The sequence below is a fragment of the Hypanus sabinus genome, chromosome 8 (assembly GCF_030144855.1).
Source record: "Hypanus sabinus isolate sHypSab1 chromosome 8, sHypSab1.hap1, whole genome shotgun sequence".
Classification (NCBI taxonomy): domain Eukaryota; kingdom Metazoa; phylum Chordata; class Chondrichthyes; order Myliobatiformes; family Dasyatidae; genus Hypanus; species Hypanus sabinus.
In genome coordinates this window covers 143,439,717-143,456,932 of record NC_082713.1, presented here as the reverse complement: position 1 = coordinate 143,456,932, position 17,216 = coordinate 143,439,717, and the positions used below count along the sequence as shown (strand labels likewise).

The following is a 17,216-nucleotide window of genomic DNA, read 5'->3' as shown; positions in this document are numbered from 1 at the left end:
CATCATGATAAAAATCTCTGGAAGGAAAAATACTAGGAAAGAAAATGGTTTCTGAAAATAAAACCCCATCTCTTTCCTTATTATAAGGACATTTCAGTGCCTGATTTAATAAAAAATCCATTAAAATATTTCTCCTGTGGTGATATATGTTAACCCATCTGACATGATTTAAATATATTTTCATATAGCACAAAATAATGAACCTGTTCAAATGAAAATAATATAAGACTAAATAAAAATAAAGTGAATTGATTTTTACACAAATATATACATAAAATCACTTTACTGAATTGATTGCATTTTGTTTAAAACATTGAGAACCACAGTGAATGGTAATGAACTTGTAAATGCCAATCTATAAGAACACATGAAGGAGCATAGGAAATAGTATACACCAACACATAAACAATAAATCTTAAGCATACTAAACTAGCAAAGAATACTGTGGAAAAGAGTTCAAATCCTACATTCTTGCCAATATCAAAATATGGACACAATATCCAAATGAATAAAAGTTGTTACAGTAAGAATTAAATAAAATGTAAAAAATTCTTTTTCCAGGATTAAAAACGAACAGATAATAATCCCGCGAGGGTATAGTAGTCCATTCTTGGAAGAGAAAGGTTCTTCTTTATAACTAGTCATTTGGAATAAACATAACAACAAAAGTTTCTGCATTTTCATAATTAAAATTACTTTTAAAAACTTTAGGTTGGCTACGAGTGCTATTAGATATTGGTATTCTTGGCCTTGAGCTTCCTTCTCAATATTAGTGGAATTGATTACCAATTTGATCTTTACAACTAAAGGTCTGTATACTGACACAAATACTTTGATGAAAGAAGCAGGATCATTAATGAGTGATATCACCATTATTTGGAAATTATTATTTTTAGGGAGAATTTTCTGAGAAAAAATCTTATCTATTTTGCTTTCTACTTTCCGATACCAAATGTCTACTACATTTTACAATCCCCTTTCCAACTATCCTCAGCCAACATACAGGGCTTATAAAAACTTATAAATTGGTGTAATTTCACATGTACATGGTCTATTTTGGCAAATGAATTAAAATGTACAATTGTGAATTATTTTTATTCCCTACTAGGATTGTATTTCAAGAGTAAAATTGTATGATAATAGATTTTGGGTCTCCATTATAAATGTACATTAATGCTTTCTTTATCATATCATTCATGCCAACTTAAGACAGACAGAGCAAACATTTTCTGTTGGATCTACATGATTTAAAATCATGCTAAAAGCATAGACACCTTATTCACTTGACTTGATAGACAAAACTTGATTTAAAACTGAGTGGCTTGACTTGAAAACAGATACAATGAAATATTTGTATTACATTGTTCATATGCATTGGGCAGTATGTTCCACTCTACTGTATGTTAATATGAAATTTTCAATTCAGATTTTATAGTTATTCGTACTTTAAAAATGTGTTGTATTTGCTAAGGAATAAGTGTAACATAAGCATATGAAATATCAGAATACATACAATAAGCATATAGATTGTTTTAATCAAAGAAAGCCACTTGTTTAAATCAAGATGTTTCTTTTCATATCTCAATTCAATTCCCTTCTGGAAAAACATTCAAATGTAACATGTGACAAAACCATTTTTGACTACATGCACAATGTGGCAGCTAAAAGCAGAAGTCCATTTAAAACTACTGTAGGATTTAATAAAATTATGCAAATTATTTTAGGGGTTGCAGACTGAGTAAACTCTTTTGGGAGTGGGTATCTGATTATGTTTGCTCAGACAGCAATTTCTTTTGTACTGTATTAATCCATTTAATATTGAAATAGCATAGGATTTTTATGATGGTATCATAATTAATGCTTTACCAGGACCACTAAGAAGAAATAACTGAAGCATTGTTTAGAACACATAAGATATAAGTCACATAGAATTTTGTGTTTGAAATCACAAGATGAAGACATAAACCATATTTCTATGATTCAGTTAGTTTATTATCTAAACCTGGGATATTTTGATTGGGACTTGGGAAGGATCATTACTCTGGTGTTGAATGGTAAGTTATGAATTGCTAACATGTAGCATAAAGTGGTAAAATAACATTTATGTTATTAGGCTTATAATTTAGAACTTGGATGAAGTAGTGGAAGGTGGAGAATGTGTATTTGGTTAAAGGATAATATGGAATTAAAAACTTTATATTGGTAATCGGTTCATTAATTTCCTTTTGGGAAGCAAAACTCTACAAAAATGGCCCAGGGACCCATTCAGCCATGGAGTAACACAATATGGAAATTGGCTATTTGGCCCAATTTGTCCACGTTGCTTGCCTAAGATAGTCGCATTTGCTCACATCCCTCCAAACCTTTGTTATGCATGTACTTGTCTAAATGTATTTTAAGTGTTGCTATTGCACCTGTCTCAACCACTTCCACTGGCAGTACATTTCATATATGTACCATTTGCTCTATCAGGTCCTTTTTAAATCTTCCCTCCTACACCTTAAAATCATGGTTTTGATTCCCTCCCCCTTTGTTGCTACAAACCAGTATGACAGATGGAGTATGAAAAATCCCAATCATCCGGCATCAATCAAGGCACCAGATTTGAATTTAACTACTGGGCATAGTCGTCAAAAGATTCCTTGAAAACATTTTGGAGTCATGTTTATGCCTAAGTCCAAAGAGATATCCTGCAGATGAGTCAAGTAATTGCCTGATGAACTTACACTCAAAGAATTTTATCCTGTCCTCATAAAAACAAAATGCTGCCTTCAAACTGAAGGCATCCTTTATGTTGCATGACACTGCTACAACGCTAAATAGTTTAGATTTAGAGCAAATCTAACAATTCACAGTGGCATTATCTTTAGAGTGCTGTGGGTCAATCCACTACATCCCCTATCATCTCTAATTTCAGAGCACATACATATTCTGCATGTTAAAATGACCAAGAATAGTTCAAGAGGGAATATAGCACAGCATGTATCTAAATATGAGTTGCTAATCAGTGAAGCTACTACCCAGAATTATGTGTACACTAAATATCAAAATTAGCTTGCTGTTCTCAGAGCATAGCCAATGAATCAAAGCTCTGGAGCTTGGAACACATCCACTGTGTGCTGTGCCTTGTGTTACTGGTAGGCCAAAATCTCAATGTTGTGCACAATTGTAATGCGGGCCCTTTTGTCCACATTAGGCCTATATCCTTCTGTACCTTGCCTATTTGAGCGTTTAATAGTGTCTTAAAATATTACCGTTGTCATCTCATTCTGTGTGTAGTCTATCCCTCAGATCCCATTTTAGATACCTTCCTCACACCTTAAACCAATGTCTGCTTGTTTTTGATACACCTACCTGAGAAAAATATTTTGGCTCTCTACCCTATCTATGTCTTCATAATCTTATATACTTCTATCGGGTCACCCATCAGCCTTCTCCACTCTTACAAAGCAAGCCCAATCTATCCAATCTTTCACATCGACTAAAGTTCTCCAATACAGGAACACATCCTGGTGAGTCTCTTCTACACTCTTTCTAGCACAACCACATCCATCCAGAACTGCACACAATACTCCAAGTTTTGCTAACCAGTGTTTTATTAAGCTGCAACATAACATCTCAATTTTTATATTCTACTCCCAACCTACAAAGCCTAACAATCCATATGCTTTTGTTACCACCCTAAGAATGTATGCTGCGTTGTTTAGGAAATTATGAACTTTTAAGCTCCAAAAGTCAAAAGACCAGGAAAAGCACCCTGCTACAGGGTGAAGCATTATTACAGGTGGTACTTCTGGTTCTCTCATCTTTCTGGACGACCGGGGAGGAGAAGAGTGCCTTAACTGTCAAGTTTGTGATGGCTGGCACCAGTGGGGCCTGCGAGCATTGCACCTGTTCATTCTAATTAGTGTATTCACAAACAATGTGAACTGAATTGTCTGTTCCATGGTTTAATATTTCTTGCCTAATGTGTATGTGGGCTATCTCCAGCAGAGCCCTAAAATGATCCAACATTACAGAAGATGGCTGGTACTCACTCCGGTTGAAGTAGGCTACACATGTCTACCAGAACTTTTTACATGGCTTAGAACATCTTTAGGCTTTTGTATTCAGAAAAGAGGAAGGTTTTTCTCAACATGTACACCATATGAGGAAGGCACAGCCTCCTGTGAGCTGTTGTTCCTCTCCTTTCTATGAGGCAGTATCTTAGGTTACTCTTACTGCTGTTCCTCTTGGTCTTCACCTGGGCTCCAAAGAAAAATAGCAAACGTATGCCCTTGCTGATGTAATAGTTTAGAGCTCAAAGTGCCTCCCAGACACAGAAATCTCAAAACCTTGCAGACTAACTACAATGTTGATCAAATGAGTTCTAGCAATGGCTTTTATGAACAAAGCCTGTCACAAAAGCAGTTAAGAAAGTAGCAGAGAGCTAGCAGCGCTTATTGACAGATGTGTTCATCAAAACTTCCTTCCACAGGCCCAGTGTCCTCACTCTGTCTTTATCAAAAGTCCAGTAACATATATCTCTGGCTAAACTTGTAAATCATTGATAACATTTCTCAAATTAACTAATGCATTAAATGTGACAACTCACCTCCTATTTGGTTGTAACACTCACTATACATAATAAGGTTTAATGCAAAGGCTGGAAATTAGATTCCAATTCTAATTGTCACTCCCAGTGCACCTTAGGCAATCACTCCAAACCTCTCCAAATCCAACAGTGCACACAATTTAAATTTAGCCAAAATAGTCCACCACATTACAACGATGTGAACTGAAGAGGTATAATCTCCATCAAAACTGTAATATTAAGCTTGCAAATAAAGACACCTGTAATTGTTGTCAATTATACTTCACTTTCTATTTAATTCCGGACAAAATGACAGACTGGCAGGCTATTAATACAGGTGCTTCAGCAAGTGCTGAAGTGAAACTGGAGCTGAAGTGAAAATTTATTGAAATAGGTTACCGTATAATTTTAACTTGTTTAATTCTCTTCAGCCAATTATGAAGCAAACTTTCTTTTTCCTCTAAATAATCAGCTTTATATTGTCTGTTCAAGAAATAATGGACTTCTGCTGGAAGCAGTTGCACACAATTGCAGAGTTCTGGTTTCATAGACATTACTGCTAGAAGCATTGATATGTTGGCCTAAGACTTCTGACAGATAAGTGTATCATAGTTACTCACATTAAGAAAATCCAAATCATGCTTTGTGATAGAGAGGTAACGCATAGTTCAGTTGTTAACTGTATAACAGGTATTCAAGTGCACACAATCTTATGACACAGCTTTCTAATTTTAATTACACTGAAGTTTCAGTTGTAATGGAAGTTAATCAGAAATTCTTTTAGTATCAATCAGGATGTTTAATTATTTGTAACTTTAATTTCCAACACTGCTTTCTGAGGAGTATATTAACAAGTAATTGGAGTTTATGCACCTACTATAGGTATAAGAAGAAGTTAGGCAGGATCTACAACAATAGTGTGACGATTTTCTCCCAGATAAAGAAAAATTATCCAATACCACTTTTCAGAAGGGATTAGAATTTTTTCGACTATATTGCAGGGAGCAAGAATCATAGGACCTCAGAAGATGAAGGCAAATTACTTCATATTTTAGGAACAGAGCATGATTTTTAGTTTTTTTTTGGAGAAACAAGCATTTTGATTACATGTTCTCCTTTGTGTTTTTTTCCATACCTACAAATAATTTACATCTTCTACAAATTGAGAATGGATAACTAGGTCACAGGGATCCACAAAGCCTACGGAAGATAGGTAACTGTAACCTGAAACTAATTTTCTGCTCTTCTTGTGTAAGTTGCCTTTCTTTTGCTTAGCACCTTTTTACAAAAACATCAGTTGTTCAGAAAGTTCTCTGTATTATAAATGCTTCTAAATATGGATGATTACTTTTTTGGATACCTATTTTATTTAAAGCTATCTTATCAAAAGAGTTATGATTATAAAAAAGACCTTTTGTGACACTAGTCAAATTAGGTAATCTTTGGTTTTCATTTATGGCAGTTGTTAATCTGGAAGTTGGAATAATTCAAAATTAAAGTCACTGTAGGCATAATGCTGCACTCTGAACCTGCTATACAGTTTAAGTCATGCCAGGTTTGGGGGCAGGAAGGAGAATGACATTACAAACGTAAAATCATAATTGAAAATAAAACAAATAGGAGTGGAGCAGGCATGTTGATTGAGATGGTTACTTACGTTCACCTCTGTGATTGCTATATCAACAACGCTACCCACAACAATTAAGGCGTCAAATGTGTTCCATGCATCACAAAAATAGTGCTGCATGTGAAAAAGAGAAAGAAAATGGAAAAAAAGAGGAGGGAAGAATAAAAAATAAAAAAAGGGAAGAGAAGAGAAAATAAGAGAAAGAGGTTACATGTGCACAGTATTTGCTCTTACGGAAAAGATCATCTATGAAGAGATGTCCCTCAACCCTTTGTTACCTATATATCCAGGGCTTCAGAATGGGCCAGTTGGGCCACGTTAAACCATTTCCTTATAGTACAAAATTTATAAGTTTTCACAAATGAGTCTGCTCCGATTTGACCTGCGATGACTTCCTAACTCTGATGACTTGCCAGTTCCATGAGAGAGCCTGTGTCTTGAAACTTGCAGACTTAAATATCTGACAAGGTGAAATTGGTTAAGAAACAATGAAAAACACATAGGAGTGATCTGGAAGGGTATCATATATACTCACATTGATCTCACTCAGAATGACGTCTATAATGCTGCCAATTACGATGAGGAAGTCAAAAACATTCCAGGGATCACTAAAGTAACCCTACATGATGCAGGTGGGGATTGGGGGTGGGGGGGGTGAAAGGCAGGTTAGAAGTTCGTCTTATACAAGACTTTATATGGCAAATATCTTCACATTCGAAAACCTCAAGTCAGCTCAACAACACAGTTTTACACCATTTGTAGTATCTATCCTGGCCCAAATCAATTCTTTATATCATGACGTATTTACAATTTTATGATTGATGGAAAGCTTTCTTTGATTAAAATATTTTTATTTTCTCCACTTTTTTGGTTTCTTTGGATTTTACACCACCCAAATGGTAAGCAATTTGGTCCAGACCTTTACCCAGTCTACTTTAAGGAAAGGTTGAAGTTTTCCATTAATTTTCTTCTCAGAAGGGTCTGTCATGCATCTGATTCATGCCGGATTACTGACACTGGGAAAAATTTCACAATATCTGATGACAGTGTTACAGGATAAATTTTACAGCAACACATGCTATTTCAAAGTTTTCTTTAATTAATGATTTGATCGTAATAGTTAATTTGTAGCTCTTCCAGAAATATAGTTGGTGTATTTTAAACTATGTTGTTAGCTTTTAACTGTTAGTCTTTTGTGTCCTGATTTGAAAATAAAATACAGCATTAGGTTATTCACAATAGTTAGTATAAAGTATGTTTCACACTATTAAGAAAATTTAGCATAATTTAACAACATAAAATATAGTTTTAGTGAGGGTACTTACAGATCATTTTGAATCAAAAATTTATGAGTATGCCAATCTCATAAGTATCATTTGTACGTATGATTTCTATCCAATCCATTGAAAAGTTATTAAATTTAATCATGAATAGCTAATACACAAATAGTTTGGGGACCAGGGCGTGGGTAATGTTAAAAACAGCATTCTCAGGCACAGCACAGCCAGAGAGGAAAATATTTATAGAACATTAATGAGAAGTGAATTTATTCAAGGCCAAGAACTGCACTGGCAGCAGTATGAAGACATTTGGTAACATTTTTCTAACTATTTGTCAACATTTATCTCATTTTATTAACTTTAACAATCTTAATAAAACTTAGGGTGATCTTAAATGAATAAGTATTACTTAACAAAATTTAAAGAAATTGCTTTTAAAATCTGAGGGAATATTTTTCAAAACTATTTCAGGAATTTATATTGTTAGATTAAAATAGACATTAGAATCAAGGCTGCTTTTTTCCTCACTGGTTAGACTACAACCTGCTTATAAAATTAGCACATTCTTTATTACTTTTATTCTACTGATAAAACCAAGGATCTTATTTACCATTCTCTAAAGAGCTTTCTTAAAATGTCCAGTCATCTTCAATGATTGCTGTACATACATCCTCAGACTTTACTGTTCCTGCATCACTATTAGACTTGTACCATGTGGGTCAAATTGTTGCTCCTCACAGGTCAGAAAACAAGATACCTGAGCATCAACATTGTTCATTACTGACTTATTACAAAACTGAGGTATGGGCTTGAATACTCTAGGACTCAATTCACACCAATGTTAGCAAATTACACATTTCTATGGACAATGCTCCAAAATAAATTACAGAAAAAAATAGATTAAATTTACCTGTCAAAGGTAAGATCTTTGCAAGGCAAAGATTTTCTTCAATATGGAATGCTGAAGCATTCTAAACATAAACCTTGGTTTAGATTGCACTTCTTACATTCATAAAAAAAGTTCAGATGTATCAAAATAGCAAAATCTCTAGTTTTCTGTTGAGAACTCAAGTAATTTTGATGATCGATGGATAATTATATTTATGGGTGTTTAATTTTAGTGCCACATCTCTGATTTAATGAGAGTGATGTCTTCCAGCATGGCCAGAAAATAATTCTTACTCTCAAAATATGGCATACAAGCTTTAAACTTCTCCCAATGCCTGTACTTATTTTTTATTCTGTCAGTTGAACATGTTTGTAATATTTGTTTGAAAATCATTTAAGGATATTTTCTGCTTTCTAATCCTTTATTGGCAGGGAAGTTAAGATATTGTAATATTGAACAAGAGGAATGACAGTAATCTGTAATGCCATATTGCTCCCCAGTGTGAACACACCCTGACCAGTTTTTCTTATCAATCTACATTATTTCAGTTAGGATCCAGTTAGAATGCAGCAAATTTACATTATTTTAGATATACATAGCAAATTGCATTCAAAGTTTCATCCAGTTAATTTTTCTTGAATGTTTGGCTAAGTGACAAAGTGACAAGGTTTGTGTTTACTGTTTATAATGGGACTGAAGATTTATGCTCTTCCCATTGTAGTCAGGTTAACACCATGCAAGCCATGCTATTTCCAGTTTACAAAACAATGTGCATCATATAACTATTTTACTAGCCTACTCTGTGGTGATGTCTAATATAACACTTTCATTGCAGTTTAGAAAGGCATTCTGGGGAGCTTCTGGCTCATTAAAATGTTCAATTTTGACATTATATAAATTTTAAAGGGATGGTATTTGACCATAGCCAATAGCCTTCCATTGTCCTGAGGGTGAAAGGAGAAATATTAGCTGGGCTTTCTGCTCCTGACTGTCATCCAGCAGCATCAGCTGCAAGGTTTGCGTATGCACACAGCAGGATAAGGATAAATTGGGTCAGACTTCATGAATGAATAAGCTGCCAATTTTCACTGGCATGGCTCACAGAAGAAAACTGATCTGAAGCATATTGGATGGCTGTCCTCAGAAAACATCAGTGCCTTCGTGAGAGGGCTAAGAAGAAAACCGCTTGGAAGTCGGGTGAGGAGCCAAAGACTCATCATTTACTAGGAAAGAAATGATGTAATTTTTCGACATGTGTTAGACCACTCCACTCTTTTCCAGAACCATATTGATCAAAATTGTAATGTTTCACATTCAGAAGACATAAAAAACCTTTGATATCCTTTATTTTAAGGAAAAAAAAGTCAGATCCTCTTTCAATATAAATAAACCAAAGACAACTAGATAGATAGGTTAGTGCCATCTGTACAGCCAGGGTTAAAACCCACACATAATTTTGTTAAATAAATAAATGGAATGTTTTATTAAGACAAGCTGATTAAATGTTTAAAATGTACACAAATTCAAGTACAGAAAATTGCATTTCATAGGGTTAAGAAAGCAAATGAAGCAAACTCATTCAACATTTTGTATAATTCTTACCAAGAGGCAAAAGAGGAAAGAAAATGATGTGGTCAAATGCTACAAATGAACTGATTCAATAAACTGTTCCCAAAGTAAATAGAAGAGCATATCTAATTTCATTCTTTTATTACCTACCCTACTGCCAGGGAAGATCAGAGGTATGGAGGAGAACTAAAAGGAGTCTTGCCCAGGCTCATCTTGTGAGTTCACAAAGTTCAAAGACAAAAGTAATGCTTGGCATATAAAACTGAACATTTTAATTTATGTGATCAACAGCAAATTCCTCTGAGATAATTGCCTTAATGTTAAAACAGTGTGGAAAGAAAATTGAATAGTTAAGTATTATTTACTTATTATAACCACACATATTATTTGAAAATATGCATCATTTACTAAAATAACACTGCATTGTTGATAATTTAGAGATGGTATTTTTCCAAATGAAAACGCTGAATGGGAATTTATTTTTCCTGGCAGCAATCCTGTCTTCCAAGACTACCTGAGAGCAGTTCATGGTGTTGAAAATCTGTTTCTTAGGAAATTATCCCTTTACCAAAGGACCATGTGAAAAATGAAGCGATTTCCTTGAGTACCATTGATTAGCTAGAAACATCTTCATACATCTTCATAGCAGTAATAATAGCAGCTCAATTAATTTTATCAGCATATCCAATAAGAAGAGTTTTCCAATTTATGAAACCTATTGTTTTTACTTCCTTGTTGTGAATGTTTCTTCAAGTATAATTGCTGTAATTATAGGCAGACTCCTTCATCCTGTGATTTCCATCAACAAATTGTCAACTAATCATACATAAATTAGAAGATGATTAAATTCTGTTACAGTGGCATTGTTGCTCAATAGTTGCTAGTTTTCACATTTGCAATGCTGAAGTAAGAGAGCATTTCCTCCACTTGTAATTTAGCTCTAATCCTGATATACTGGTTGTCTGTAAAACAGCAGGAATAATTTAGATTCTTGCATTTCTGCGACTCAAACTGGGCTGGAGTGACTGAGGAGCAACTGAATAAGACGTTGTTTCCCGCCACACCTCCAGCAGTGCCCTTAAATCAGCTGCAGGGTCATCAGCTGGAGACCACCATTCATTGATGCCTCACTCCCCTAGCCCTGGTATCTCTCCCGGTGGCGGAGCATTGGCAGCTACATCTCCCTACCACCTCCTTCAGCTTTCAATGAGGTTAGAATATCCCCAAATTTCCTCCTCAGCCACAGCCAAGAGCCTCACTTTTCTGCCTCTTCAGCCACCTCTCTGGTGGCCCTCCTAAGCCTTGCTCCAGTCACTGCTATATCACCGAGTAACCTTCTTAAACAAACTGCAATAAGTTATTCTACGCACTTTCATTATTTCATGTTTCAAGTGAACAAAAGATACCCTAACAAGCCTGTTAAAATAAAATGCTCATCAGTTTATGAAGTCAAATAGGTAGTGAGTGATTATTTCTGGTTGAGTACTTGGCTTTGCAGTACACGAGAGACAACGCAGATATCTGTAGCACTGATGTTATTACTTCTCAGCCTGAGTTTTCTGGTTTCTGGACCCAGGGACCTTCCTTCAAGTGGTCATTGAAAATTTGCATGCAGTGAAACGTCATTCCGTAAGAGCTTAAAGAGGGTCATAGAATATACAACGCAGAACAGTACAGCATAGGAACAAGCCCTTCGGCCTGCAGTGATGTGCAGAACCAATTAAATTAGTAATTAAATAACTAAACTAACCTCTTCTGCCTACATAATGTCCATATCCTTCTATTTTCTGCTCATTCATATTGCCTATCCAAATGTCACTTAAAACACCCTAAGTGTTGTAATAGTCTTGAATTCCTATTATCAAGGTGGTAGTGACTGTTCCTCTTTCAGTGTCTTCATTTCTAGTAATATTCCTCTGTGTTATTTCAGTTCACATTCAAGGTGGATGATGGAAGTGAGGGTGTTGATCTGCAGTACCAGGGCTAGATTATTCATTGGGATAAGTTTGAGCAATTTCATCAGCAGCTTGAGTACACCTCCTTCAAAGAACATTGGTAAGAGCACTGAACTTTGTGGTGTTTGAAAAACCAGAGTGAACTGAACCCATCTCAGTCCAGAAGACCCAAAACTATTATTCAGCAGGTGCAGTGCTTAGAGGCAAGACGGCATTGTAAAAATGCAATATCAGACCTTTAATCCAGGTTATGACAAGTCTGCAGAGATTAAACTGATTCCAGATATCTGCTAGAAATTAGTTCTGATGTGCAGTTTGCACCAGAAGATATCACACATGATTTAGTGAAGTGATGAAAATTCAGATGTGATGCATTACTGGAATCCTAAGTTCCACCACAAGATCCTAGGTGCCCATGTTGTCACACATTGCTCTCCACCCACTCATTGTGAAGCAGCGGTCTACCTAATCCCTGCAAACTAAGAAATCAATTGCCTCCCTGCTCTTCACATTTGATTAAAGCTGCTCAGGCCTTTCCATAAAACCATAAGACATCGGAGCAGAATTAGGCCATTCAGCCCATTGAGTGTGCTCTGCCATTTGATCATGACTGATTCTTAGCAGTCATGATTGTCCTTCAGTCACACAAATTCAACCCCAATGAACTAAAATAGATAGAAAAAAACTAAGTCAACACCTTGTTATTAGTCCAATGCTCATAGACTACTCTAATGATCATTCATACAAATGTACAGAAATGGTCAAATGTTAATGAAGTCTCCAGTGTACAACCCCAGTCAACCAGAAGAAGCCACAGACCATATAATCCACAACGATCTTCAAGCAAGAAGGGGTACTCTTCTCATAATTGTATTGTTTAAATATTAAAAATAAATTATAGTTGCTGATCTATATCAGCTCTATTTGTGCTTATTTACTGAATCTATTTGCTTTAATGGGTGGATGAAAGTAGAAAACTACTCTGAATGCATGGTCAATTTCCAGGCCAAAAGTTACTTAGGTCTCAATGCAACATTTTGGCTCAACTACCTACATATAGGTTGTTCTGCATTTACTTCAGCCTTTTGAATGGCTGTGCAGAGAATCCTTCTTTGCACTCAAGTTAGTTTATCCCATCCCTGGGTCCTGCATACTATCTAGTAATGGCTATTGAAAAAGTTAATACACATCATTTCCAGAACTCTGCAACAGAGGTAAACAAAAATAGCAATTTGCATACGAGGTTCCTTTGTGAATAGGTATCTGATCTCCAACATACAAACTGAACCTTCAAAATAAGTATCTTTTGTTTATTTTCTGAAAAGGAGCCTCAAGCTACTTCTTTTGTGAATACTGGTTAGCTCAACACCTGATGTAACTAATTGTTAAGTTATATAGCTCATGCTTTAGTGTTTTCTACTGGAAAATGGTATCCTACAGTTTGTAAAGGACAGCAATTTGCTATTTCAATGGCTTTATTCCTCGAACTTGAATTGTGATTAAGAAACCCAATGATTGTCATCGAGTCATCCAACAGGCTCAATGCGCTATGGATTCCGGGCTAATCGTCAAGCAGTTGCAAATCATGCAAACTCCAGACAGCACTGGACTTCAGGGTTCAACCTGGGCCACTGGAAATGTGAGGTAGCTGTCACAGTACCCAGATGGCCTATATTTTCAGCCTTTGGATGGGTGTTTTTCAGGAGAAAAGTAAATGGCCATTTTGAAATTTATGTGACAATTGCTTAGAAAATATTTGTGGGATGCAGACACCTAGGCATTAGATGACAATTTACAAAATTAACACAAGGACAGATATCATTCATGTTAGCTTCCAATGATACAATTAAATAAGAAAAAGATCTGCAATGGATTCATTGAGGAGTCAACTGCCTGGCTTTTAAGTATTGTTACAGTATAACAATGAAAGGACAATATAACAGGTAAATTCACACCTGTTAGAATTTGTCTATTTTTCTATACTTAAATTGATCAAAAGGAAATTTTCCAAGTTGGGTTGTAAGCATATGATCTCTCATGATCAACTTTCTGCCTGACATTTTGCACAGATATCTCATAAGGTCACTAATGAAGACCTAAATTCATGTTTTTGACATGATTTAGGAATAAATATTTAATACACAAATGAACATGTTACAAGGAACTGTACAGCAGACTCAACTTTAAATGTCTGATTCTCTACTCTATTTCCACTATATAAACCTTAAATACAGTATTTCCCTCATGAAGTTGTTTTTATTTTCCTCATGTATGAGTTTTAGGTTCTACCGGGACAAAGATAATATCTGTTACTCCTCATTGCAAAAATCTGATTCATAATAGTCTGACTTTTGCTCAGCAGGTAGGGCTTCACACAATTTACATTTACTGGCCAAAGAAAACATTAAAGAATAGAGCCAAAGATTTATAGTGAATATTAATACAAGTCAATTTCTAACATTTAGTGAATGGATTTTTAATAGGTGTTTTAGAGATCAAATTCTTTCTGCTTTTATATTGTGAAAAAAATGCTTATCCGTGGCCTTACCTGTTAGAAAACCTGACGAGCTATCAAAATGAACAACATTATGCAAAGGCACACGAGTGAATCTACAGATGCTGGAAATAAATAAAAACACAAAATGCTGGCAGAACTCAGCAGGCCAGACAGCATCTATGGGAGGAGGTAGAGACAACGTTTCAGGCCGAAACCTTTCATCAGGAGTGAAGTAACATGGAAGGTATTCGGCCCGAAACGTCGTCACTACCTCCTCCCATAGATGCTGTCTGGCCTGCTGAGTTCTGCCAGCATTTTGTTTTTAACATTATGCAATTTAATCTCTGCTGCTGTTGTGTTAATGAACTGCACTATCATAGAAAATGGAGGAACTATTTTCAGAGACTATCTTGAGAGTGGTATGTAGGAGAATAGTACAACTTGACAATGTGTTGATTATTCTTTTGAACATGCTAAACAGTAGATGTATTTTGCATCTCTTCTCAAGCCATCATTGATTGTTAACATTTTATGAATGGCCAGATCTTGCTGGGTTTACCCATCTGCACTTACTTATATTCATTTGGAGATACAGCAAGGTAATAGGCCTTTCAGCCTAATGAGTCTGTGTCTCCCAATTGCAACCATGTGACCAATTAACCTACTAACTCGCACATCTTTGGAATGTGGGAGGAAACTGGAGCACCCAGAAGAACTCACATGGTCAGGGGGAAAGAATACAAATCCTTTAAAGAGAGTGGCAGAATTGAAACAGGGTCACCGTGGCTGTAACAGTGTTACACTAACTGTTACGCTACCGTTCCGCCCCCTTCCCAGGGGTCGTTTCTGGAGGACTGATTTCCATATGCTCCTGCATCATTAAGGTAGGTGATTTATGGAATTATTCTCTTGGCCTCAACAAACTGAACAGAAAAAAACCCCTTTCTTTCAAAGTACAACTTACAATTGCTGAAAACCATTAGACTAGATCCTAATATTGATTTGTACTTTATTTTAGCAACTGAAAGATGATTTAGAATATACAAGAGAACAGTAGTCTAATAAATCTTGCATAAGATTATCCAAGACATTGGAACCTCGGCCCATGTAACAAGAAAACAATGAGCAAACGTGACCAATTAGGAGAACATTGTTTTGGTGGTCAATGGGAATAAAGGTAAGGAGGTATTAACATTGCTACTACACTCAGAACAAGAGCTGACCTGATTAGTCAGAGGAGTCATCTTCCCGTTCAGTCAAATTCAATAAGTCCTTCCAGTCAAACTGACAATTCCAAGAATAATCATATGCAGCAACCAGCTAAGGTAAGGATCTATACGTAGAATAGTTTAAGCAATTTGTTATAGTTAATGAGGGTACTGACACGTCTTGCTGAATGTTGCAATGCATAACTCAAAATAAAATTATTCTGCCCCTTTTTTCCCAATCCTGATGAAGGGTCTTGGCCCAAAGCGTAGACTGTTCATTCCATTCCACAAAAGCTGCCTGACTTGCAGAGTTCCTCCAGTATTTTGTGTGTACTGCTAAAGATTTGCAGCACCTGCTGAATCTTTTGTGATTGTATTTGATTACTGGATACAACTTGGCTGCGTTTTGTAAAAGTATAAAGTTGAAATTCTAAAATGGTTAGGTTAGCGAGGTCTCAGCAGTGACTAATACTCAGATGAAGCAGCACAATAGCTCTGTCCTGACACACTCCTTGCAGATGAAAGGTAAAGACTGCGAGTGGAGCTTCAACTTCTGTCAAAGGTATCACCACTGATAAGTTATTTAAAAATTATTGTAAATCAAGTAATAACTTCTTTAAATATTTTGAGTTGCTAATGGGAACAAATTAAACCATTTGCAAATAATTAAATATATTACACTGAAGTAAAATAATTAAAATAAAAGCCTGCTTCTTTGCTTATGAATCTGCAGGCAAAGAGTCTTTACTGAAATCAAAGGAGCCTCTAATTTTATACCAGATCTGAAATAACCTAGGATCTGAGAGGTGATGCCCCAGCCCAAGATGATGCTCTTCAGTTAGATACCCCATGGAGTGACATATGCAGTACTGTTAGTGATTCAGTAACTCTTGGCTTCTACCCTTGATAGTGTAAAAGCTTTGAAGAACTCTCAAGTTTAAACGCCCGTAATTCCAATCAGCAAAACTTAACTATTGCGCTAAGCTTATAGAGGACTGGACGATAGTAATCAATATCCCTGAAGGTTTGGTTTGTCACGCTGAGTCAGCTAGTAGCAGTCGCACCTCTAGATCTTAAGTCCCACTCCAGTGCATCTATGCTGCCACTCCAGGGTAACAGTCAGACTCTGTTAGATGTCCATGTATTAATCCAAGGTTTACGCTGCTCTCATTCGAACATGAAGACTCAAAAATCATGGTATAGCATGATGAGCGCAGTACGATGCCATTGCACAACATGGTACTGACTGCTACTTATGAGTCTATCACTGCAAATGGGACAGTTTAGACATTGCTGAATCATCACTTCTTGAGCCCTTTTGTGCCAAGCTGACTACATGAAGGAAAATGCACTGTCCTAAACAAAGGCTGGATATTTAGAGATGTGGGCAATTAGAGAAGACTTCTACACCCAGTCAGAGTCTGTGATCAGCTTGGTTTTTGGAGTTTTGATCAATGGAGTATTTGGGCCTTAGGACATTGGAAAATGGTTATTATGTTGCATTCCCAGGGAAGCACACTTTCAGTTGCTTAGCACTGAATCCTACAGCACATCAACACTACAGTACATCAGCTCTCTAGGCCAAAGAGTGTCATGGACTCACTTCAATGATGAAGCA

At 36.0% G+C, this 17,216-nt stretch overlaps 1 protein-coding gene across 1 annotated transcript in view; it reads right to left on the bottom strand.

The window, feature by feature from the left end:
- The window catches only part of cacna1c (calcium channel, voltage-dependent, L type, alpha 1C subunit), a 615,084-nt gene that overhangs the window by 133,058 nt on the left and 464,810 nt on the right, over positions 1–17,216 (bottom strand). The window contains exon 30 of the mRNA XM_059978076.1: positions 6,736–6,819. Coding sequence (XP_059834059.1) covers positions 6,736–6,819 — 84 coding nt within the window. The remainder of the gene's footprint in view (positions 1–6,735; positions 6,820–17,216) is intronic.